The following is a 23,931-nucleotide window of genomic DNA, read 5'->3' as shown; positions in this document are numbered from 1 at the left end:
TCCTGTGGGAGACCAGAGATTTGGTGGGAAGGTGGGCAGAAGTTGAGCCCATTTTATTGTTTATGTCACTTAAACCTTTTTTTAAAATTCTTATTGTAACACATGCACAGTGATTAAAATGTGGTTAATAAATAGTTAATAAATCCATCAAATAGAACCAGAGGATTATATTGAAAATGGTCTTTCTTTGTCTCCTTCTGCCCACCCCACCCTAGTCCTGCCCACAGAGGAGGAATCTTTTTTTTTTTTCTTTTTAACTCTTTTCATGATTTCCTTTTGCTAAATATCATTTGATTGCTTTCCTGGGTGCATTGAGTCTGGTCACTATCTGTGAATTTCCTCATACGGGGGGATGAGTATGTTTCTCTTGGAAGGCCCCCAGCCTACCACCCGACCCCCAACTCTGCTGAAACCCCACAGTTTCTCCCACTCGCTTACCCTTCCCGGGTGTCAGGTGCATGCTCCACCTCCTGCCGATGCACCTGCTCCGAGGCTGCTCCAGGCTGCTCTGCAAGTGTGAGACAGAGGCTTCCTCCTCTGTAGCCGCCACCCCCAACTGCTCAGCCCTTGAATGCCTGGGACGCTGGTGACCAAATGCAGGGGTGTCCCTCCGTGTGTCCCTCAGAGTTAGCACTTACCCACACACTCAATGTGAGAAAAAAAGCAAAGGAAGAGGGACCTCATGCCCATGCTTGGAACACTGGACAGCCTTCTTTATGTCCGCAACTCCAGGAAAACTCAAAGGCAGCTTCCATCTGGTCGCCGAGCACCCGGGCTGGGTTGCAGGCTGGGCCGAGTGAGTGCTGTCTGACTCAGGCATGACCGAGCCAGCCACTGCCCGCAAGGGGCCGCCCAGTAAATAAATCGCATCTCTCCATTACTCAACTCCCCGCTCCGGCCCACGAGATCACTCAGATCTGAGTCTTGATGACAAGTGGAACATCCTCAAAATGAAGCTCAATTTAAGCTTCAGAGAGGGTGGCTAAGTCAGACATCAGCATGTTCTGCGTGGAACATTTTGCTTTGAACGGGGTTCATGCTGAATGTCTGTCATTTCTGTGGGATGATTTCTAAAGATGTGAGATCTCAGGGTGAGGCGCCATGTTTCCGGGAGAGGTAATGGTGGTTCTGCAGCAGTGGTTTGGGTTTGCGCTGACAGAGCCAGGCAAGACTTTGCGGAGCTGAAGCTGCAGGGAGGGGCCTTTGCCTTCTGCATCTTGCGCAGTGTTGGCTTCATCACACTGTCAGGGGAGTGGGGAAGGTGCAGTGGGGACCATGTGGTTCCTCCTCATTTTTGTCACAGTTTCTCAAAATACTGAGGTCACTTAACTTCTTTTTTTCAGTCATTCGGAAGTACAATATATCATAGAGAGAGCCTTAAATCGCAGCTGTCTAAAGCTGTCACTGAAAATTCTCCTAGAGATTTGATGATCTCAAACCAAACCACATTACCCCATCTGTTTTCCTCCTTGCCTCCCATTTGTCACCTACGGTCTTCCCCTGTGAAATCTGACTTCATCTTTGGTAGACAATGTGCTCTGGTAAGAGGAGGCTTTAGAAGCCATAGTTAGGCACAGAGATCTATTTAATGTTGGTCCTTACACAGCTTTACTCCTAACATAGCTTGTCATTCACTGTGGCTAAACACGCTGGCCACATCCAGGCGGCTGGTGTTTGCTGGCCCTCAGGAGCAGTGCCTGTGAGCTCACAGGTAAACTCTTGCTCCCCAGGGAAGACACTGAAATACAACGGGATTGGGTTGAAATTGTGGCTTTACTGAACAGAAATTCAAGTTCATGGCTAGGGCTGAAATGTCCCCTATAGCTTTTGTCCTATGGCTTCCATCTGAAGCCACTGGAAGATCTGGAAAGTGAAAATGAAGTTCTCAGAAACAGTTAGAACATCTCTTCATACCTCGGATCTGGGTGTTTTTTCTGTCTCATTGCTAGGTTCTCTTTCCAGAAAACCGCTTTCAGAAGGGAAAGAGGCTGTTGATACCTTGACGCCTTGTGAGAATGGAGTGATCTTGTGTAAACCACACAGTGTGAGCAGTAAATGCAAACCTTTAGCATGTTAGGGCCTTGGTACTCAAAGTGGGGTGCAGAATAGCAACGTTGGCGTCCCCTGCGAGTGTGTGAGGAATGCAGAATCTCAGGCCCACCCCAGCCCTGCTGGGTCCAAGCCTACATGTAATAGGATCCCCAGGGGACTCCAGTGTGTGCACATGCAAGTTTGAGGGGCACTGTTTTAGGCTATTCTCTCTGCTCCTGGAGCAATAAAGTTGCATGCTCTACTTTGCAAAATCACAACATTTGATAAATCATTTTCAGTGGGGTGGGTTAAGAGTGGCAGTGGCTAGGGCAGATGGAACAAAGACAGGCTCTGATGGGCTCAATACCTTTCTATTTGGATTTTTGTTGCTTTAAACTAGCTTCTGATGAATTTCTTCCTACAGGAAATTATATGAACAGACCCACCCATTTCCTTCATACTTTGTGCCTTTTTTCTAGAAGGTTAACTTTTTTGCTAAACATGAGTGACCTTTCTGTTAAGCTCTTGGCCCGTTGGACTGGTCCACCTTAGAGATGCAGAAAACAGAGTGAATGAGGCAGATTTAAACAGCAGGGCTGAGTGAGCACCAGGAACCTCCTGGTGGGCTCTACTGAGAGCCCCAAGTTGAAACGGGGTTCCCTTGGTCTACAAAGCCCCTTGGCATGGTTGTTACAGAGTAGATGGGCCTTCTCAGCAGGGGTGGACTTGAACTCTCAGGGTGAGTGTAGTCAGCAGTAGTGCTTCACTTTGACTTTATAGAGATTGCAGAATTTGGTGGAAAGTTATCATTAAATTGGCCAATTGTTGGGCGTAAGTATCAATTTCCTCTGTGTGTTTGGAAAAGAGGGTCCTCAGTAAGGACACTGCCGTCAACAGCCCCATGGGTCCAGTTTCAGGTGGAGACAGATGTTGACACTGCTCTGGGGCTGCCTGTGCACCCCTGGCAGGTCCAGCCATCTGGACAGACTCGGTCAGTTCAGTCTTCCACTAGCTAACCTTTAGCTGGTGCTTGTGGCTGGGATGATGCTTGGTTTGGTCAGAAATCAATGATCCTCTGGGTGTGGGATCAAACAGAGCTGCAGGAACGTGCCCCGCTGTGCCAGTGTCTTTCAAAGGCCTTGCTTTCATGCGTGCATTCCTAATGATGACAGCCTGCGCACAAGAGGCCCCTGGCCTTGGCTGGCAGTGACGGTCTGCTCCCTCCAAGACTTACCCACCCACGGTGGAGACCCAGGGAGCTCGAACAGCACACCCACCAGCGGCCACCGGCATCCTGCCCGTGACCATTTTTACCTATTCCATCTTCATCCAGAATTCATGGTCCCCATCCCTCTTTGCAAAATCAGCTTGCCCTCCAAGGAGGGTACTTCTTCAGGCAAATTTTTTCAGGAAAATTCATTTTCTTCCCTACCAGACCAGCTCTTTCAATTCAGAAAAATTAGTTATAAATTCTGCCATCATCTATCATTTCAGTATTACTTGCGGCGCTGCTAGGTCTCTTTGATCATAGCCCATTATAATGGAAATTATTGGCAATGCTCTGAAACAGAGCAGCTTTTGTTAGGCCCCTGGATTTTCCTGTGAAGAACAGAGGAGTCTTTCTGCACTCCCACCCCTGCCCCATACGATCCTGTGATTCTGCGGTTCTAATGCTGTTGCCGCAGGCAGAAGTGCTCTATTAAAATCAAAACAGAGCCCACAAAGCCATGTCCCTGGTGCTCTCCAGATGGTCTGAACGCATCCTTCTTATCCCTTTGAAGGAACTTGAGCTGGGTATGACACCCACCCCGAGAGGTGCTGGCTGCTGGGGCTGAGGTCTTGCTCCTCTTGTTCCCCTCCAGGGCCGGCAGGGCCTGGGCTCCATTTTTGTCTGGGCATCCGGGAACGGCGGGAGAGAGGGCGACTACTGCTCGTGTGACGGCTACACCAACAGCATCTACACCATCTCCGTGAGCAGCACCACCGAGAACGGCTACAAGCCCTGGTACCTGGAAGAGTGTGCCTCCACCCTCGCCACCACCTACAGCAGCGGGGCCTTTTACGAGCGCAAAATTGTAAGTTCTCTTGGCAAGTTGCAGAGTTTATAACACATGCCTCGGCCCCATGGGAATGAGTTCCTTTTCCCCTTAACAAAAAGATGACTCAGTCGAGGCTAGATTGTTCTGGATCCCACGGTCCCAGCCTTACCCAGCACTGAACTGTTTGAGCCTCGAGGTAAACCCCAGTCCCTTGGCAGCCTTCCTCGGACCCTGCCTTTCTAATCTTTGCACAGAAATAACAATTAAGATCCTCTCTGGCTTTAGAGAGCTAAAAATATCATTTAAGAAGGGGGTTCATTCTCATCCTGTCTTGTTTTAGCTCTTTGAAGTTCTGTGGTCACATCACTTGGAATCCAATTGACCAGTCCCGTTCCAACGTGTGCAGTAGAGTAAGAGAAAGTTTTATACTGAGACATTCTAGAAATGCCAGTGCTCTGGGCATTCCATTGCTACAAACTTACGCTGGGCAATTCTAAGTCAAGCAGTGGTTTCTGTGTGTTCTGCTCACTTTAGTGAATATACGTGTGATTTCTCTTTTAAAGAGTAACTGTTGTAGTGTATGGGTGGAATTTGTGCTTCTTCCTTTCCTACCTACTTTCCTACTTAAGAAAAAAAAAAAAAGAGGAAGGGAGGGTTTCCAGTCCAAATTAATGCAGAATTGAAATGTGCAGTCATTAAGTTGACTTTTAGACATTTTAAAAATGAAATCGTGGAGCTGGCCAGACATAGTTAACTTTTAAAGCTCACTAGCATCCTTTCATTTCTCCTGCTGCTTAGCCATATCTTTAGAAATTATTTGCACATTTATTTTTACACTTTTCTGTGGGAGCATACAGGCTTCCTGTTCTCTGCTTTGCTCTGCACCCACGAAAGGTCAGCCACCGCCGCTGTTCCACCGCCAGCCTGGCAGTGACCTGGGCTGGTTAACTAAGGTATTAATTTAAGTTGTTATTTTCCTTCTCTGCCAGAGCACGCGCCCCTGGGACAGGCAGCTGAGATTCTGAATGGTGTCCTGTTTGTGTAGGCATCCAGCTCATGGGAATGCAGACTTGCTGGGATCTTGTTAAACAGACGCTGTGCTGGAACCTGACAAAGGCCTGCTGGCCGAGCGGATGCGGAGTCCTGGCTCACATTAGGGATGCTGTGCCATGGGCTGTGTCCAGAGAGGTGGTGTCCCTCAATACTGCAAGCAAAACTTGCAGCTTTATTTGCTTAATGAATCACGCTAGGGTGTGTGTTTATATGTGCGTGAGTGTGTGCATGCCTGCCTTAGCTAGAAAATGCTTTAGTTGTCTTTTTATAGAAAAATATTCTCTGAGTAATAACATATAGGTAAGAAGGGTATAGTTGGGAGAGGGGTGAAAGGAAAACATACATAGTCGTGGTTGCTGTCCTGGAAGTGAACTCTGGCAGTGTGGGTGGCATGTTTTCCCAGCTCTGCTGGGGCCCACTTGTGGCTCTGAGTGTTCTTAGACATTCTGCAGGGGGCTGCGTGGCTGCTCTGGACTGTCGGCTATCACAGTCTCAGAGTTCAGGCAGGTCTGTGATGGCAACCAAAGCTCTGTCCCCTCATGTTCTCCATCCCTCTCTGTCTGGCAAATGCTGACCAGTGTCCACCCAGCGTGAGGGTGCCTGGTAGTGAGGTGTGACTCTTGATAAAAGGAGTAGAACCTAAAGCAAGTGTCTCTGGCCAGAAGAGGAGGGTTTGTTCATTCTTTGACCATGAGCCATGTCCCAGGCACAGCACTAGGACTCAGGAGGGGGCTACCTACTTTCCCTAGGGGAGCCCCCTTCTCTGAGGCTGGAGAGCCAGCCATGGACCTCACATGCTCTTGGGAGGTTGGCCTCCTGTCCAGCCACCCCTGGTTTCTCTCACTGGCCACCATTTACCAAGCACACATATGTGCAGGTGCCCAGCTGTGATCTGCACAGAAGCCCCGGGAAGTACATATCACGTGTCCACTTGCATGTGAAGATGCCGGAGACAGAGAGCTTGTTTTCTTACCCCTTTTCCCTGGCTTTGAGCTGCCCTCCCCACGTTGAGGTGCCCCAGCCCTGCTGAAATGGGCAGGGAGGAAGCTGGTCTGTGCTAGCATCCTTGTCAAGTCTTCCTGTGCATGTGTGACACGGGCCAAACCCACCAGGTGGTTGTCGGCCCAGCTAAAATATGCGCGGGGAAGGTACTCAGTTTGGAAGAGGATCTGGACGGTTATCACTGGAGGAATTTATTCTTAAAGGTTAGGCGATTCAGCTGCTAATTAGTTTCCTGTTCCTGCCATAACAAACTGTCACAATGCAGCAGCTCTGAAAACAGCACAAATTGGTATCTCACAGTCCTATAGGTTGGAAGTCCAGCATCCTCGACTAGGTCTCTGCTTCGAGTCTCACAGGCTGACATGGGGGTGCTGGCAGGGCTGTGATCTTCTCTGGGGCTCTGGGGGAGAATCTGTTTCCCTGCTCACTCAGGTTGTTGGCAGAATTCAGTTCTCTGTGGTTATAGGACTGAGGTTCCCATTTCCTGCAAGCTGTCAGCTAACAGTTCTCAGCGTCTAGAGGCCACCCACATTCTTTGGCTGTGTCCCTTGCGTCCCTCTTCAAAGCCAGCAGTGATGGGCTGTGTCCTTCTCGTGTCTTATGTCTTCTGACAGACCCTATGGCCTTCCTCCTCCACCTTGAAGGGCCCTGTGATTGCACCAGGCCCACCCAGATCAGCCAGGATAGTCTCCCCGTCTAAGGTCAGCTGCTTACTAACCTTAATTCCATCTGCAAAGTGCATGGGAATAACACCAAGGGCAAAGGTCATGGGGCCACAATCCCATCTAGCACAGCGGGACCCACAGGGGCCAAGCCCACAGCAGCTGCTCCCCATTTCAAAGGGGACGTACAAATCCGGCCAAGCAGTGGTGAGGTCCAGAGTCGACACCCGACCCGGCCTGGTGTTAGCACCTCCGATGAGGGCAGGCAGAGCCCCCAGCTGGCAGAGCCAGTCTCACCTTCACAAACAGAATGGCCAGCCCTGTCCTCCCACTCAGCAGGCCCTAGGAGGTCAAGAATGCTCCAGGTGTATCTGCTTCTGCAGGTGGAATCGGGTGCTTTGGGCACAGGACCTGTCAGCTGTCTGAGGAGGGTGTCCTGGTGGAGAACCTGACCTGTGACCCTCTGGCTAAAGACAGCCACCTTGGCTCCTCCAGCTGCTCTGAAGTCAGGGGATGACTTAGGAGTTGCTAATGGGGGCTCTGGCAAATGATCTTGCCATGGGAACCCTCAGGCGTTCGGGACAGGGCACAATGCTAGGAGACGATGAGCAGGGCCTCTGGGGGGGCCCCTCCTTTTTTGTTTGCCTTACCTGTTTCTCCATGCACACCTCTGTGGGGTGAGGGGACGCACTGAGCCATGACCAGAGCTCGCGGTGTGTGGCTCCCAGCTGCTCTCCTTTCCTCTGCCCTGTCTCCCTGTTCTCACCCCGAGACTAGCCTGTTCCCACAGCGGATTCACATCTTGCGCGTGAGAGCAAAGCGATTTCACAGGGAGCACCAGGCATCGTGGAAAACCACAGTTGCCGAGATGCGTTTGCCCATGCCTTTCCTGTTCCTGGAACAGTTAGCCTCATCTTGAGTGGCCTTAACCTTTTCCAGGGGGCGATTTAGCCTCTGCCTCTGCCACCTCACTGTGCCACCCTCTCACCCAGGTCACCACGGATCTGCGGCAGCGCTGCACCGACGGCCACACCGGGACTTCAGTCTCGGCGCCCATGGTGGCCGGCATCATTGCCCTGGCTCTGGAAGCAAAGTAAGTTCCCACTTCCCTTCTTGATCTTCCTTTTTTTTAATGTTTACATAGTGGTAAAATACAAGTAACATAAAACTGGCCATTTTAACCATAGTTAAGTGTATGGCTCAATGACATTAAGCACATTTACACAGTTGTGTAACCACCACCACCATCCAGCCCCAGAACTGCTTCTTCCCAAACCGAAACCCCGTACCCATCAAACACTGACTACCGGTATTAGTTGGCTCGGGCTTCTGTAACACAGCACCACAGACTGGGCGCTCGAACAACAGCAGTTTATTTTCTCCAGGTTCTGGAGGCTGCAAGTCCTAGATCAAAGTGTCAGCAGGGTTAGTTTCTTCTTGGCTTGCAGATGGCTGCCTTCTCCTTGTGTCCTCTTTTCATAAGCGCACTGGTCATTTTGGATTAGCGCCCAACCTCATAATCTCATTTTACCTTAATTACCTTTTTAAAGGCCCTATTCTACAAATGCAATTACATTCTGAGGTACTGGGGCTTGTGACCTCGACATACATATTTTGGAGGGGACATAATTCAGCCCTTAACATTCTCCATTGCCCCCTCCCCCCAGCCCTGGGCAACCACCATTCTACTTTCTGTGTCTGTGAATTTGATGACTCTAGGGACCTCATATAAGTGCAGTCACACAGTATGTGCCCTTTTGTGACTGGCTTATGTCACTTAACATAATCTCCTCAAGGTTCACCTACGCTGTAGCATGTGTCAGAATCTCCTTCCCTTTCTAGGCCGTCCTAATGGCCATGAAGTAGTTCCTGCCCTTCTTAAAGCCCACAATCTCCTGCCCTTTGTAGGACACGCGGGCTCAGTGGGCCAGAAACCCAAGCCTTCCTCCCATTCTGCAGCTCACACCAAAACCTCACTTTAGGTTTCTCTTTGGTAATGTAAATTGACAATAAAGTGCGAAGCTTTGTCTGTTATAAGCCAAAGAAAAACTCGAGAGTTGTTAGTGTGTGGATGGGTCAGAAAGTCAAGAGAGTCAACTGCACATGCAGTCATGAGGTCAAAAACAAATTGTAGTTTAGACATCAAAACTGGCACAGAACAGCCCAGCTCTTTGCAGTAGTCATTTGTTGTCGATGAGTTTTTAAATAATTCAAAAAGAATGTTTGGGATGCTTAAGTCCTTGTAATTATGCATGTCTGCATGTTGGTTTGCGCAAGACAAGAGAGCATAACACTCAAATGCTACCAATTTAACAAAGAAACAGTTCAATATTTTCAATTTACAGGCTGAAATGTTAGCTTCTGTGTCCTGAGGCTCTTTTAAAAAATTCTAAATAATTAGTTACTTGTGTGGAAAGTTGCATTCACGTACATAGTGAGTCATTGCTCTATATTTTCTTCCATTGCTTATTAGAAACATGCAAGGAATTTTGTTAGTCGAAATTAAATAGGAGAAAAAAAAACAAAACAACAACCCTGCTTCGTGCCAGACTGTCTGTTAAACTTGGCCGGCAGACACATGAGGACTCAGATAGCCATCTTCTCATCCTGTTAGCTCCTTCTCAGAAATTTACAGGTGGCAAATCAAGCAAACTCTATTGAAAACAGCATCAATTTAGAGCATTTTAAACCTACAGGATTGGTCAAGGACAGAACAAATGCAGTCTAGGGACCCAAAAGCCTAAGTTTAGGAGATTTAGAGCTTGGGCTAGCTTGTGCCTAGGCAGCATGGCCTCAGGGTTTCCTTGTCTCTCTGCCCACTATAGCTGGGGAAGGAAACAGGGACAGAGCCAATGGTCACAGATGGAGAAAGTCCCAGGGGGGATGGGGAGGCCTGGGACAGTGTGTGAGGAGAGTGAAGAAAGACCTCCATGTATAAGAATTGTCCAAAGGTAATCCCATAGTTTGGGGCAGTCTGGTACTTCCCATTCATCCCTTCTTTGTTAAAAAAAATTTTCAACACCATTTCTTAAACCTGTTTTCCATACTATTATATTTGTGATTTTATTACTGGAGTCCAGAATAAAATAGATTTTGCTGTAATAAAATGGTTTCTATCTTTCTCGCTTTCTGGATGCATTCTGTCCTCCACTCTGAAGCTCATGCTTCCTGGCATCTCAGCGCTAAACTTCCAGGAGCACTGGGTTTAGCCATCCTTGAGTAACTTGCCAGGAGGCACGGCTAGCATGGGGTGCAGTCTCATCAACTCTGTCTGAACGTGAAAGCCTGCACCCATGATCACTCCACCAGGGTACACAGCCACGGGCTACCCGGAGTCTCGGAATCCTCTCCTGGCTGAGGCCAGCCTCTGGGCCCACAGGAGGCTCAGTGGATGGTGGAGGAGAGCAGGTCAGCCCAGGCAGGGAGGGGAGGCAGGCAGCGCAGAGGCCTGTAACCAGTGCAGCAGCAAGAACACGGAGAAATCGGGGGAGGCCAGGGCTGCAGCCTGGAGAGTGTGGGCCCCAAGGAAAGGAGCGTACCCCAGGACTTACGCCATAGGTGAGCTCCTCATAGGACAACAGGCAAAGAGCGGGTATGTGGTGGGAATGTAAATGGAGCAGCCACAGTAGGAAGCAGCATGGCAGTTCCTTGAAAGAATTAAACATGGACTTACCATATGACCAAACAATCCCATTTCTGGATACATACCCAAAGGAATTGAAAGCAGGGGCTCCATCGCATTTTTGCTCACCCATGTTCATAGCAGCATGATTCACAACAGCTGAAAGGTGGATGCAACCCAAGTATCCACAGGTGAATGAGTGGATAAGCAAACTGTGGTACCTACATAATATGGAATATTATTCAGCCTTAAAAAGGAAGGAAATTCTGATAATATGGCAATATGGATGAACCTCGAGGACATTATGTTAAGTGAGATAAGATAAATACTGCATGATTCCACCTATATGAATTCCCTAGAGCAGTCAAATTTACAGAGACAGAAAGTAGAATGGTGGGTGCCAGGGGCTGGGGGAGGGGGAGGGGGAGTTGGTGTTTAATGGGTACAGAGTTTCAGTTTTGGAAGATTAAAAAAATTTCTGGAGAATGATGGTGGTGATGGTCGCACAACAATGTGAAACGTGCTTAATGCCACTGAACTGTGCACCTACAAATGGTTCAAATGGTAAATTTTGTGTATGTGCATTTTAACACACACACACACACACACACACACACACACACACACACGCACGCACAATTGGCTACTGGAAATATCCTTAGCCCTTAGCAGCAGCAGCTCTAGCCCTATTTCTAGTCCCAGGTTGCCGGGTTGGCACTTGCTGTAGATACACGTGGCGTGGCATGCCTTCCTAGTAAACAAACCCGCATAGGGATTAAGTTCCTGGGAGAGGCCTGGGGATTGTCCTTCCTGTCATTTCTATCCCAAAGAGTCCTGAAAATATAGTCTGAAAAGAAAGAATGTGTGTTTACAATATTAGGGAATGAGGGTCTCAGACACAAGAGAGGCTCATTCATTCTTGGTTAATTTTCTGATTGATTAAAAGTTCATAGATGTGTGTCAATTTAATGGACTGAAAAAGGAATAAAATATCTATACATATTTACCTGTCAAATTGTGGGTGGAACTGTGAATTTGTACATCTTTCTTTTCACTCAGGTGTTCTATGTAACAAAAATATTAATATATTCCTTTTTTGGCGACTCATATAGGAATTATATGTACCATAGTTTAAAGCAGCCTTGCAGAAAGCGTATATGTTCAAATGTGCAGATTTCATAACAATCAATACTGCTTAGAAGAAAGGAACAATGATTTTATTTTATACTACCCTCTGCCTAGAGATAGTATGAAAAATACTGTATGTCACTGAATCCAAGATGCCATAGGCTGTGAGATGCACCCTTTTTATGTACCGCAGAAACCACAAGTGCTGCTAATAATACAATACTTTCATATCTCTTAGAAGTTTCACAACTATTGAAGAGTTCTTTTAGGCTAAGAGTTATTTAGACCTGGAAATGACAATGTGAATAACCAGGATCAAGTTCAGCACCCCTAGGCGGTATAACCTGGTCCTGGTTGCTGTGGACAGAGGGGTATAGGAGGCATCAAATCATAAGATAAATCTGGATTTCAGAGGTGTTAAAAAAGGTGGGCAAATGTATCTTAGAATCAAAAAATAGCATCTGTATATTTATTAGTAGGCATGTGATTTTTCATGTAATGTTTCTTCTTTGCATTAAAATGAATGTTTTATAAGTTTAGAATTACTAAAATTTTGAATTATAATCTGTAGCTCGTGGGTCCACATAAAATGGAATCTAGGCTGATCGTGCCTTGAGCATGCTCTTATGTGTCGCAGCTTTTGCTCATTATGGGAAGAATAGCCCCAGATACTTAATAAACATTTACTGGTACGTGAAATGTACTTCTCTCTACTTTCAAAACTTCCTGTATGTCTCACTTCAAACTCAAGTAGAGCTTGGCAGTAAGGCTGGGTTTTAATGCGTATGGATTTGAGGTCACCCATTGTCCTATTTTTTTTCTCAGGATTTAGTTGCTGGAAACTATTCTTTACAAAGAGGTTGTGAAATAAACCTTCATAAGGAATGCAGTCCTTAGCCTCAGGGGTATGCCCAAGTTCAGACTCGGGTTGGTTCCCGATACACCACCTTCCAATGGCCTGTGCTGCCACCGTCACTGACCTGTGTGGGCTTCGGCGGTCTGTTGTGTCATTGCAGCAGCCAGTTAACCTGGAGGGACGTCCAGCACCTGCTAGTGAAGACATCCCGGCCGGCCCACCTGAAAGCGAGCGACTGGAAAGTCAATGGCGCTGGGCATAAAGGTGCGGCAGTGGCGTCCTGGCGGACCCTGGGGGGACCCCTGGAATGTGTAGTAAGGGGTGACATGAATTCCTTAAAAGGAATCCCTAAATGACATTGTTATTATTGTGTGTTACAAGAATGAAAAACACATATGCAGTGATTTAAGAAACGTATCCTGGAAACCTCACTGATGTTAAGGGAGAACCATCAGGTCATGGGAGTCCAGGGTTCCCTAAACTCCATGACTTTGGCCACAACCAGGTGCCACCTGTAGCAGTATTTACTTAATAATTCTCTTTAAACTGACTCCCTTTTTGTCTTACATAAAAGAAATGTATTTTAAAAGAAAACTTTACTACACCTAGTTAATCATGAGTTTGATAAGTAGTTATGTATTTTTTTCTAATGCACATTAAAACGAATCCATAATTATCAAAACAAATGACGCTTGTTTGTGTGCTAAGGGTCACGCACATTCTTAGCCCTGAGTAACTCTGTGATTTTGAAACTTGCCCTCAGTTTCCTCATCTGTACGAGGACATTGAGATAGTTCCGTAAGTTACTTTCTAACTGTAAGACTCCTGTTGGCCGGCCCCTATGTTGTAAAGTAACCCATAGGACAGCAGGGCCTCCACCCCCAGCCCAGCCTGTGCAGACCCAGGTACCATGAAATCAACCCACAGTCAGGGCTGGATTAACCTAGATATTTGGGCCCTCAGGGTCAGGTAATTATAGGACAGTGCCTCTGGCTTTGTTTGTCTGACTTCTTACCTGAGATACTGAAAAAGATTTCGTTCAGCCATGGGCTGCTAGGGAGGACTTTTTTTTTTTAAACCTTTTCTGAAGCTCAGGTGACTAACTATTTTGATGCCAACCCTGATATCACTATCTTTAAAATATAGGTCCAGCATTGTTACCTAAGTGCCAAGGGACATTCCTTTTAATAAGAAGGCCATTGACTGGGCCTAATTCATCTTTGTTTTGCAGGAATGTTGTTGGTAGTGGTATGCTGTAACAAGAGCTGACCTACATTCAGTTTGGGCCTAATTAAATAGGAAAATAGATTGTATCTAGTTCTCGATCTTGCCTCTTAATTTAAACTTTGAAACTCTCCTGCCTTGGCCAAATTAAACACTGGATCCGGACAGTTCACAAACCCATCTAGGTGCTATACAATGCTGCTTTCCCTGAATGCCCGGGGAACTCAGCCGTGAAAGAAAACGGCAAAAAGATGGGCGCAGCCTTGTTTTATTGCATTTATTGCATATCATAGTCAGGTGAACCAAGAGGTGTCAGATTTTGCTTCTCTTGTCTGGTCTAAGATTCAAGGAGTATAGATGCCCACACATCCTTTTAATGTAAAGAAACCTGTCCTTGTCTCAAAAAAAGAAAGTCCTAGAGCCTATCTATACTTCTATTCTGTACCAACATGGTTCACCTTTCCTGGCCCGTACTCCTAAACCAAAGGGAAGGAATTGGGTTCAGAGAGAGAACCAAGCAGCTGGGACCTTGGAGCAGCCCTCAGGGGACTGGTCCTATAGCCTAGACCCTCAGGAGCCCAGAAGGGGACACAGTGAGTCTGTCCTCTTTGGGAGCCCAGCAGAGTGTGAGGACCCGCCTTGCCCCCTTCCTGGGGAGGGGCAGGAGAGCCCAGCTCTGAAGGGCCTGTCTTTTCAGTTAGCCATTTCTATGGATTTGGCTTGGTGGATGCAGAAGCTCTCGTCGTGGAGGCGAAGAAGTGGACAGCAGTGCCGTCCCAGCACACGTGTGTGGCCACCTCGGACAAGAGGCCCAGGTAAGGCTCTGCTCCGGCACCGGTGACTTCTCAGACACCTTGGTTTGGACCTGACTCTGCTGCAGGTGTTGCGAGAGGGGGTGTTTACCCACGCATTCCTGTGTGCGTGTGTGCGCGTGGTGGTGCGTGTGTGTACGTGTGTGCCTTTGCTCTTGTGGGTTGTACGGCTGGGAAAAGAATTGTTTCTTAATCGGTGACCATTCTGAAGCCCCTTCCCCTTTTGCAGCAGATTGGTCCATGATAGGGAGTCGGTCCCCCAGCCTGAATCCCTCAGACCTAGTGTTGGCAATTCTTATCCATAACGTTTACCATAACCGGCCGGACCAGGGGCATGCCCTGCCCAGGGGGGTGAAATGAGGAGCGGTCACAGGTGTCCTTTCTGTCACCACCACCAGAGGCTGGAGCCGTAGCCGCGGCTACATGTGAATCCATCAGGCGTGGGGAGGCGCGGCTGCGGCTGCTCCTGCTCTCTTGCAGGGCTGGGGCTGTCGTTCAAAGTGTGTGGCTGCTCGTGTGGCTTTTATCTGGCTTCTTACAACCTTCTTAAGGGGTAAGGGCTGGACTCTTTCACAAGCCTTGAGCAGTGAGTGTGCCCAGGACCCTGGCGTCATCTCTCTTCCCTGCGCAGGGCATTCCCTGGCACCACACTTTGGAGTCAGTTTTTCTAAGTGCATTGTATTATATTTGTTCATTGAAATTTTTGCTGAAAAAAATGAGCTGTAAATTAGAAAGCAAGAACTCTATCCCATTAGGGGAAGAAATCAGATGACTCTTTTGATTTCTGCCATGGCAGCTGTCCTTTTAAGAGGGAGAATGATGTTTCTCTAGGCCTTAATATCGGATAGAGAATGAGTACATTTCTACCTATAACTGTTTGTTCCCTTTGGAAAATGTGTGTTTGGAAAAGAAACTCAGTGATTAAAAGTAATACATTGCTTTGTCAACAAATACAGATCACTGTCTTTGAGACTCCTCTTCCTTGAATGTGCTTATCATCTTATAACATGCTCTTTTGCCGCAAAATGTTGAGAACAGTGTTTCTCGCGGATGCCTTGCATATGGTAGGGATTCGGAAAGTATCTGTAGGCTGAATAACCACAGAGCGATCCTTTGAAAAATCGTCTTTCCATCCCGTGGCTGACTGTGCAGACAGACCAGTAGGGGATGACTCCAAGCCCCGACAGGTCAGCCGGGCAGCAGCAAGTCTCAATCTTAACTTTCTAAGGCATCGATTTCTCTAAAGAGCATTAGACTGTCAAATTTGAAAGAAAGTGGAAAGTTCTCTGAGATAACGGAGACCTTTTGCCTTCTTTGGCTTTGTTTGTTGGAAAATGCCTGCGACCCAGGTAATCAAACAGCAGGGGAGTTGAGGCTGGGCTCCTGGGTCTGCTCCCAACCCGACCTGACCAGCGTGGCTGCCCCCTGCCCCAGAGGGAGCGGTGGCCAGCGGGCAGCCCTCACCTCCTGCTGGTTCCCCCGTCAGGGTGGCTCCTGAACGAAGCATTCTTCTCCTGCCAGAAATCGTTTTAAGATGGTAGAGTGGTGCCTAGGTGGCGAATGGTTGTTTTTATTTTTATTTTATTTTGTTTTTTAAGTGAAAGCGCACAGAGTCTAGACAGGTTCAGGCAACCCACCGTGACATACAATACGACATTGTTCCTGTCCTTTGAGGAAAGTAAGGGCTCCACAAATTCCAAGAGAGGGGAAGAATCAGACTTCTGTTTCTAAAGAAAAATCATCTTTACCTTTAGCAGTTTCAGACTCTTTCTGGAATATTCAGCCGACCTACTGTCTCAAACCACTTACTTAAGTCCACAACTCAATTGTTCCCAAGGATGTAAGGGCCTCCAGAGAGAGAGGGGCGTGACCGAAGGGAGCTGCACCCTGGGCCCGTTTCCACCCTGGGCTTCCCCCCTGGCAGTGCTGCCTGCCTGTTGGAGCTCATTGAACCAGGGCTGCTGCATGCCCCTGCGGTTATGGGTAGCTTCCCTCACCAGGGCTCTTGTTAGCTTTGCCCCAGCCACTTGGATCACTTGGCTTAAGAATGAAAAGGAAGTGTCCCCACACATCTTTTTTCCCTCTTATTCTAGCTGCTCCCTCTCCATGTGCTCATGTACATTTCTCAGTCCAGCTGCCATTCTCTTGGCCTTATTCTGGTTTCTTCCTCTCATGGTGGAATCCTAGGACTTTGTGAATGTCCCCAACCTGGCTCAGCTGCTTCCCATGGTGAAGAGAGGGAGGGAGGGAAGGAGGGACGGAGAGTGGCCGCCTCTTTATATGCCCATCTTGTGTATACCTGTGCATGGAATATGTTTACCTGCCTTTGCTCTTGAGCAGAAGGTGAGAGAAGTATGTTCACTGGACATAAGTACAGGATTCCTGGAAGGCACCTTTGCCAGGCCTGCTGTGTCTACCGTAATGTCACGTGAGGTCCTGAGTTAGAGCGGCTGGGATGTTGATGCATCTACCCCTCTGGTCACGTACGTGCAGGGGCAGGAATGAAGAGCCCTGACACCTCTCTCTGTCCCCAGCCCTGGGCTGGGATCTGTCCGTCAGGTGGGATGTGGTCATGGTTCAAGGGACCAGTTCTCATGGCAATTACAGGAGCCGTCAAATGGGCCACCCCTTCTGCAGACCCCTCATGCACACCCAGCCTGTGCTCAGAAACTGGCATTGCATCCTCTGTGTCCTCAGTGATCACACAGCGTCTGTGCTCAGTCAGGCATGGTGTCCCCAGCTGAGCTGCAGTCTCCTACACTGCCCCAGCAGATACCTCGCAGCCCCTGCCTGCCCTTGGGTCATGCTCAGGCCAAAAGGAGCAGAAAGATCACCAACACTGCACAGTCAGGACTGCAGTGTGAGGGAGCTGGGCTATGATGGCAGACACACCAGATGCAGTCCCCATCAGGAGGAAGCTGTGTTGGTGCTCTGTCACTTGAAGAAAGGCCATATGTGATGTGAAAAAGGACCAGCCAAAAGGGGACCCTAAGCAATACATTGGCATTTCTCATCTGGACACTGCCCACTAAGGGACTGTGAGGTTTAGGGATTTAGCCTGACTCTGTCTGGATCTGCCTGGGAGGTAGGAAGTTCCTAGGAGTGTGGAGAAGGTCAGGGAGACCAACAGGGGAGAGGGGACTCCAGGGGTGGGGGTGGGCGCCACCAGATCTTACTGAACAGCCTCTTTACCACCTGGCGTCCACCCCACCCCAGAATGACTGGGCCCCCAGAACCGAGGCCGTGGTGTCTGAGCCACCTCTCCAGAAGCCCACAGGGCACAAGGCCTGTCCTAGGCAGCCTTCCATGAGAGCTAAATTTAGATGCAAGGGAGAGGGACAATCACTTGAACTGAGTGACAGGTACTTTTTGCAAAAGAGAATGACCTGCTAGAGTCCTCGAAGATGACCCTGGATGAAAGTACAAATTGTACTCGGGCCTCTGCTGTGATATTTAAACAGGTGTAGTAGATCAAAGATGTTCTTACCTGATCTTGAACACAAATAGTTTTCATCTATTTAGAACCTTTCTTCAATTAAAAGAAGGTAAGTAGGATCATGACCAGTGACATCTGTCAGTGCAAAATTACTTAAGAATCTATGTGTATTAAATAGAGAAGGAAAAAATTAATACTTTATAGCTTTTCTTCAAATGAGAAAGAAAATCAAGCTTAGTATGATTCCTATGAGTGAAATGGAGGCGCAGCTATTCAACATCTTATTTGACCCTTTGGAATTTTCTAGCCAGTACTTCTCTTGCTTCTTTAAAAATCCAGGCTCCTGTGAGATAGTTTATGACATCCGTGACTCCAGCCTCAATGCTGGAAAGATAATAACAGAAGAGTCTTTTGAACTAACATAAAGCAATAAGAACTTACCTGCATGTCTTTAGTTTTTATTTGTTTGGAAAGTTACCATCCCAGCAGAGTTTACAGCTGAGTTCAGCCTGTCTTTCATTTAAAGGACACACACTCACACACTCACATAATACATCAGTCCCAAAAGCCAATGTGTTGCTTTGAATATCAAGGATTATCTGTAGAGCAGATAATCTATTTATAGATGTTTGGGAATTAACTCTGGATTAACCACATACTGCTTACTTTTCTGGTATCTTGTTAAACCAGACTGTGCACGATGGTCATTTTAAAACAACTCCCCGTATGAAGACATATGACCATGCATGACAGATGATGGATAATGATTATAAAAGCACTTACTATGCACCAGGCATTGTTCTCAGCACTTTACATAAAAATCCCCAACAAGGGTGTGAGGTTTGGGTACTACTTTTTCCCCATTTTATGGTTGAAGAAACTGAGGCATAAATGAGTTAAGAAACTGGCCCTGGGTTGGGGTGCTACAGGGCTGAGCTTCCACCCTGGCTGCCTGTCTCCAGAGTCCGCCTTGCCCCTCCAGGTAGGAACTCGGGCAGTACTGAGCCAAGTAGGGTAACCTGCACGCCCCACAGAAAATGTTTCCTCCCTTCCCTCCGTGACCCCTGCTAGCTGGGCACACTGCCTCTGAGGATGGGAAGCACTTTGGTCCCGGCCAGCCTTGGCCAGGTGCCAGCACCTGAGAGGCCAGCCCCTGGTGGCCCATGTGCAACACATTAACTAGGCAAACCACCGAGAGGCCAGGTGGCCCGAGAAGCCAGGTACTGCAGTGGCCTAATGGTTCTGACCTAGGTCAGCCCGACTCTCTGCTGAGCTCAGGCACACAGCCTGGTTTGACATCTTTTTAAGAAGCTGAAAGCCCCTCTTTCCTTTGGGCTCTCTCTGAACTATGCAGATTTCCCACACTCTTCCCACCTTACCCAGCACCTCCCTCCAGGGCATCTGAGCTCTGCACACACCTGGCCGCCATATGAGACCCTTGCTTCTGGTTTCTCGTATCAGGCCATTATTATAAACGGCATTGCCGGGTGTTCTCAGAACATTTGTGGGGTGCTATGCAGTCCTGCCCTGGGGGTAGCCATCCTAGGCCCACGACGCTTGTCCTGTCTCCTGTGACACCCTTGCGGGCCCTAGTGAACTTAACCAGCAGCCTATGTCCCTGCAGCCCTTGCCCTTCCTAGCTTAGTTTTTAAAGCAAACCTGTTTTTCCCCAAATTCTAAAGGCAACTTTCTTCTAAAATTAGTATTTGAATTTGAATGCAGTTGATTTTCCTTATCCATGATAGTTACGTTCTGTAGAGTCGCCACAAACACTGAATTAGCGAATACTGAACCATTGCTCCTAGGGCAGATGCGGAGTTAGGTTCCTATGAGCATCTGGGCACAACATTTTTGCCAACCTATCAATACGGAATCTTGTTTTATGTATGTGTCTGTTTAAAGACACCTTGTTTAATATATTAATATATTGTTGATTCTTTAACAGTGAACTCACAACTGACAGCACTATCACTCATGCCTGAACAATGCTTATCCAACACATGTATTTTCTCTGTAAGGCACATCGCTGCCTTCTTGCACTTAGGAACGCTAGACAGCACTTCAGTACTGTGCTTGGAGGCCATTTTAAACAGTGACATCACCCATAAAAAGAACAAAAATGCGAAACATGGCACTAAATACATCCTGAAATGGACACTTGTTTACAGCATGAGATCTGCAACAAGGCAGAGTGTTGCCTTGCTTGACCTCAGCCGGGAATGTTCACGTTGGCCTTCTCAAGTACTTTGATACTCTGTGCACGTCCACACATGATCACGAAAGTGCCACAAAAGCTGGGCACAGTGGCGCAGGCCTGTAATCCCAGCTACTCAGAAGGCTGAGACCGGAGGATCTTTTGATCCCAGGAGTTCAAGACCACCGACCTGGGCAACACAGACAGAGACTGCATTTCAAAAAAAAAAAAAATGTGCCACAGTATTGATTTGGGGGTTACAAATAAATTTTATTGAGTAGGTGAAGATGCAAATGCAGAATCGGTGAATAATGAGAATTGACTATGTTTTATTGTCTTTTTTACTCCCCATCAGATTGAATCTTAGCGTGTTAGAATCAAAAGGCAGGTTTAAAGGCAGCTAATTGAGCCCCCTCATTTCACATAGAAGAAAAACGTGTGCCATAAATTTAAACATTATATATTAAAACACCTTATAGCCCAATTAATCACGGACAGTGTTGTCTAAATTAATGTACTGGATTAGCTTCTTTTTTTTTTTTTTTTGGTTAAATTTTATTTCTAGCCTAAATGATGTGCCATGGTTTGATAATCAAAAGTAATTTTATCTAAGGAAGATTCTCAGCTTGAACTGCTATGAATAAGCAAGTCAACAGATTAATGAGACAGCCTGCCTCAGACCCTAACACCGGTGTTGTCGAGAACGTTCATCCTACAGCAGAGGTCTGAGAAGCGACTCAGAAGCCTCTCGCTATCCTCACACAGGTGCCCTGTGCCCTACAACAGACCGAGTTTAATTTAACAAGTCTGTGCCAATTAACCCCTCTCCACTCCACTCGTGCCCTTTAGAAGGTTGGCGAAAGAGTTTCCTGGGTGACCTTCTGCTTTAATGGGTCTCAGCTCTTCATGGAGCTGTTCTCCCCCAGCCAGATGCCAAATACAGCAGAGGGGAGGACGCTGCTGCCTTTGATTCTGGCGGGGCCCCCGGCGTGACTTTGGAATTGTCTAGTAAGGAACTGGACCGGTCCAGGTCTGCCCACGAAGCCAAGCTGGCGAGAGGTCTTGTAGGTGGGAGGGAGAAACTCTGACTTGTAGCAGCTTCACAGGTAGAACACAAAGACAAATGGGGAGTGGGAGGCTTGGCGGGGCGGAGGGTTTTGGCCCATGGCCTGCCCTGCCTGCTCTCCCTTGCCACGTGGTTACTTGCAAACATTTATTTTTGACTCTGAATGTTACTCTGATGCCTCAAGATTCTAAGTGTTGTGATTTTAGCAAACTAGGAACTTTTCTACATCTTCATGAGATATTTATTAGATGGTGTTATGCATTGGCGAAGACTAGGAGGCCAGCATTTCAGTGATCTGGTGACAGTAGAAGTGATTATGGCACTGCCATTGGTAGCCTTCCAGCTCCTTGGGAGAAGGGAGCTGTTAAAGAGAGTTTAGGATGAATGGAGAACATCTGGAGAACGAGGATTAATTAATGCTGAAATGTGGCTCTACAGGAAGTGGCATTTCTCTGTCATTAGACGTCTTTTCCAAGTCTGGCAGTCTCCCTGGCTTAAACATTGCTCAATCTGCAGGCAGGTCCTGTGGGATCATTTAATTCCCTGGGTTCCTCTAGGGACCTAGGAAGATGGTTTTATGTACCCAGGCAACAGTTTCAGAATTCAATAGCAAAAGAACATTTTCGGTTATTTTGGGAACTTTAAGATCTTTCTAAATCAATTTTCACGATGAAAATACAACTTAGCTGTATTCGTGTGACAACGATAATCCCTGCATGTTGTTTGACTTAAAAAATAAATTACTTTGCAGTCAACTTGCATTTTCTGTGTTATCTTTGAAATAACTGTAGGGTGGAGAATAACTTCCATTTTTTTTTTCATCTCTACTTCTTGGAGTTTCTATCTGAAATTAAGAACGATTTCAGCTCAGCTATCATAATACATTTCTAAGCCTCCTCTTTTATTTCTTTTCTTAAGGAAATCAAAAAGTCCCCTAATTTGGGATATTAGGTTATTTGTTTCGATTGCAACAGCAGAAATAAAATGTGTGGAGAGTTAACTGCCTATAAGGAAGGTAAGAACTCGCTGTCCCTGCGGTAGCTATCCTGGGCTCCCCACGCTGCCCTGGAACTTGCAGAAGTGAGGAGTCCTGGCGGGCTGTAACTGAGCGATTTCACAGTTAAGAGATTTCATATAAAAACTAATTGTTACAGTTAGCCTAGTTCCCAGAGGTGGGCTCCGGCTCCTAGCCTCCAGGTGAGGGTAATGTCTCGCTTTGAAAACTAAACCTAGTGAGGCCATTAACTTCTGGAGGAGCTGAGTAGGGCCCCCTGCCAGGCAGTCACCCTGCAGGCCCCGCAGAGTGGCTCCCCGTGGATTAGACCCAGCCCAGCCTTTCTTACCCAGCCGCTGGAGTGCCTTAGCAGGAATAAAAAAGTCAGATGCAAGAGACTTTAATACTCCGATTTTTTCTCTAGGTGTACACCCGATGGGCGGGATGCAGGGCGGTGGGGCAGGTGAGGGGTGGGGTTCGGTTGTCTTTTATTTTGATCTCTTCCTGTTCTCTTAAATCCTGGGACTTATCAATAGGATTAAGGTTTCCTCAGCAGGATTCTCGGTCTATTTCTAGAGCAGACTGATTGCTTCCCTGCTAATTAATTAGCAAATGGTTGGAGAGTGGGATAGTGTTTTAAGCTTTGTTATGGCTTTTGTTTCTGTTTCACCTTGATCTTGCGATTCAGCCCTGAGAAACTGTCAGCAGTTTGAAGAGTGCAGGGTTATTCCTGGGTATTGGGGTCGTCATTGGGAGCCACATCTTGAAGCTCCAGGGGAGTGTTTAGTGAGTCTGCGGGCTTAGGTGTTGCCCCACTGTCACACTCGGGATACCCCCAACACACCCACTTTGTGTGCGGTGGGGGTGGGGAATGGGTGAACGAACACGTTACCTGGAGATGTCTGTGGGCCCTGCAGGGCCTGGAACTCCCCAGAGCTTTCTGTTGTGTTCTGTATCTGCCAGGTGGGCGCCCGCTGACCGGTAAACACCAGCAGTAAAACTTGGGAGAAGGCAATGAAAGAAGTCAGCATCTCTAAATCAATTTATGGTGCATGCAAAGCATGTTTTCAAATATTTACAGAGTCTCCGAGGGAATTACATCACTGTTTATAACTGTTTTGATTGTTTTTTATGACTCAGGCCCAGTAGAGCCAAGCGATGTAATTCCTGAGAGGCTCTGAGCATAAGCCTCGAGCCTCCCGAGAGGGAAGTCGGGGCATAACGGGAAAAGCGCTCCCCATAATAAACCGAGTGCCGGTTGTGTGGTGGGGAATTATTAACGTGCTGCTGGGCGGTGGTTGGGTCTGCACCGAAGAATGCCATCTTTCTTCAGTTTGCAGATCAGTGGGGTGAGGGGTCCGGGGTTCATGGAGATGTGAGCCCTGGTAGCTCAGATGCAAGGACAACATTTGGGTACAGACTTTGTGTCTGCTTTGTCTGGGGAGTGGATCAGAAAGTTCTGGTAGAAATGACTCTTGAATGATTAGTCTTTGTGCTTGTCCTCAGATTCCATCCCATATGGTGAAACTGCCCTGCATTTGTAAAGAGAACCATCGTCCATTTCCGTCACAGGGCAGGAGAGGGAGGGAACACCAGACTTTATGCAGGGCAGCTGGGGAACGTCACCAGCTCCAGTGATTTTGGTACATTTGGGGCAGCCTCGACCTGCACAGAGGGCGGCCTCTGAGCCCCTGTCCCTTGAATGTGGGTCCGTACAAGCATCCTTGAAAGGCAGCAGGGCACAGATGTCCAGGCAGTGGACCCTGGGGCCTTAAGTCCCTGCTCCACCTCTCATTAGTTGCACCTTGGGTG

General features: G+C 47.6%; 1 protein-coding gene across 3 annotated transcripts in view; it reads left to right on the top strand.

Moving 5' to 3' along the window:
• Positions 1-23,931, top strand: part of PCSK6 (proprotein convertase subtilisin/kexin type 6) — a 159,993-nt gene that overhangs the window by 85,171 nt on the left and 50,891 nt on the right. For all 3 annotated transcript variants that reach the window (XM_045560661.1, XM_045560660.1, XM_045560662.1), the window contains exons 8-11: positions 3,894-4,106; positions 7,780-7,880; positions 12,554-12,657; positions 14,315-14,432. In XM_045560661.1, coding sequence (XP_045416617.1) covers positions 3,894-4,106; positions 7,780-7,880; positions 12,554-12,657; positions 14,315-14,432 — 536 coding nt within the window. The remainder of the gene's footprint in view (positions 1-3,893; positions 4,107-7,779; positions 7,881-12,553; positions 12,658-14,314; positions 14,433-23,931) is intronic.

Source organism: Lemur catta, chromosome 9 (assembly GCF_020740605.2).
Source record: "Lemur catta isolate mLemCat1 chromosome 9, mLemCat1.pri, whole genome shotgun sequence".
Lineage (NCBI taxonomy): Eukaryota > Metazoa > Chordata > Mammalia > Primates > Lemuridae > Lemur > Lemur catta.
Note: the sequence above shows the minus strand (reverse complement) of the source record. Positions and strands in the feature narration are given on the sequence as shown.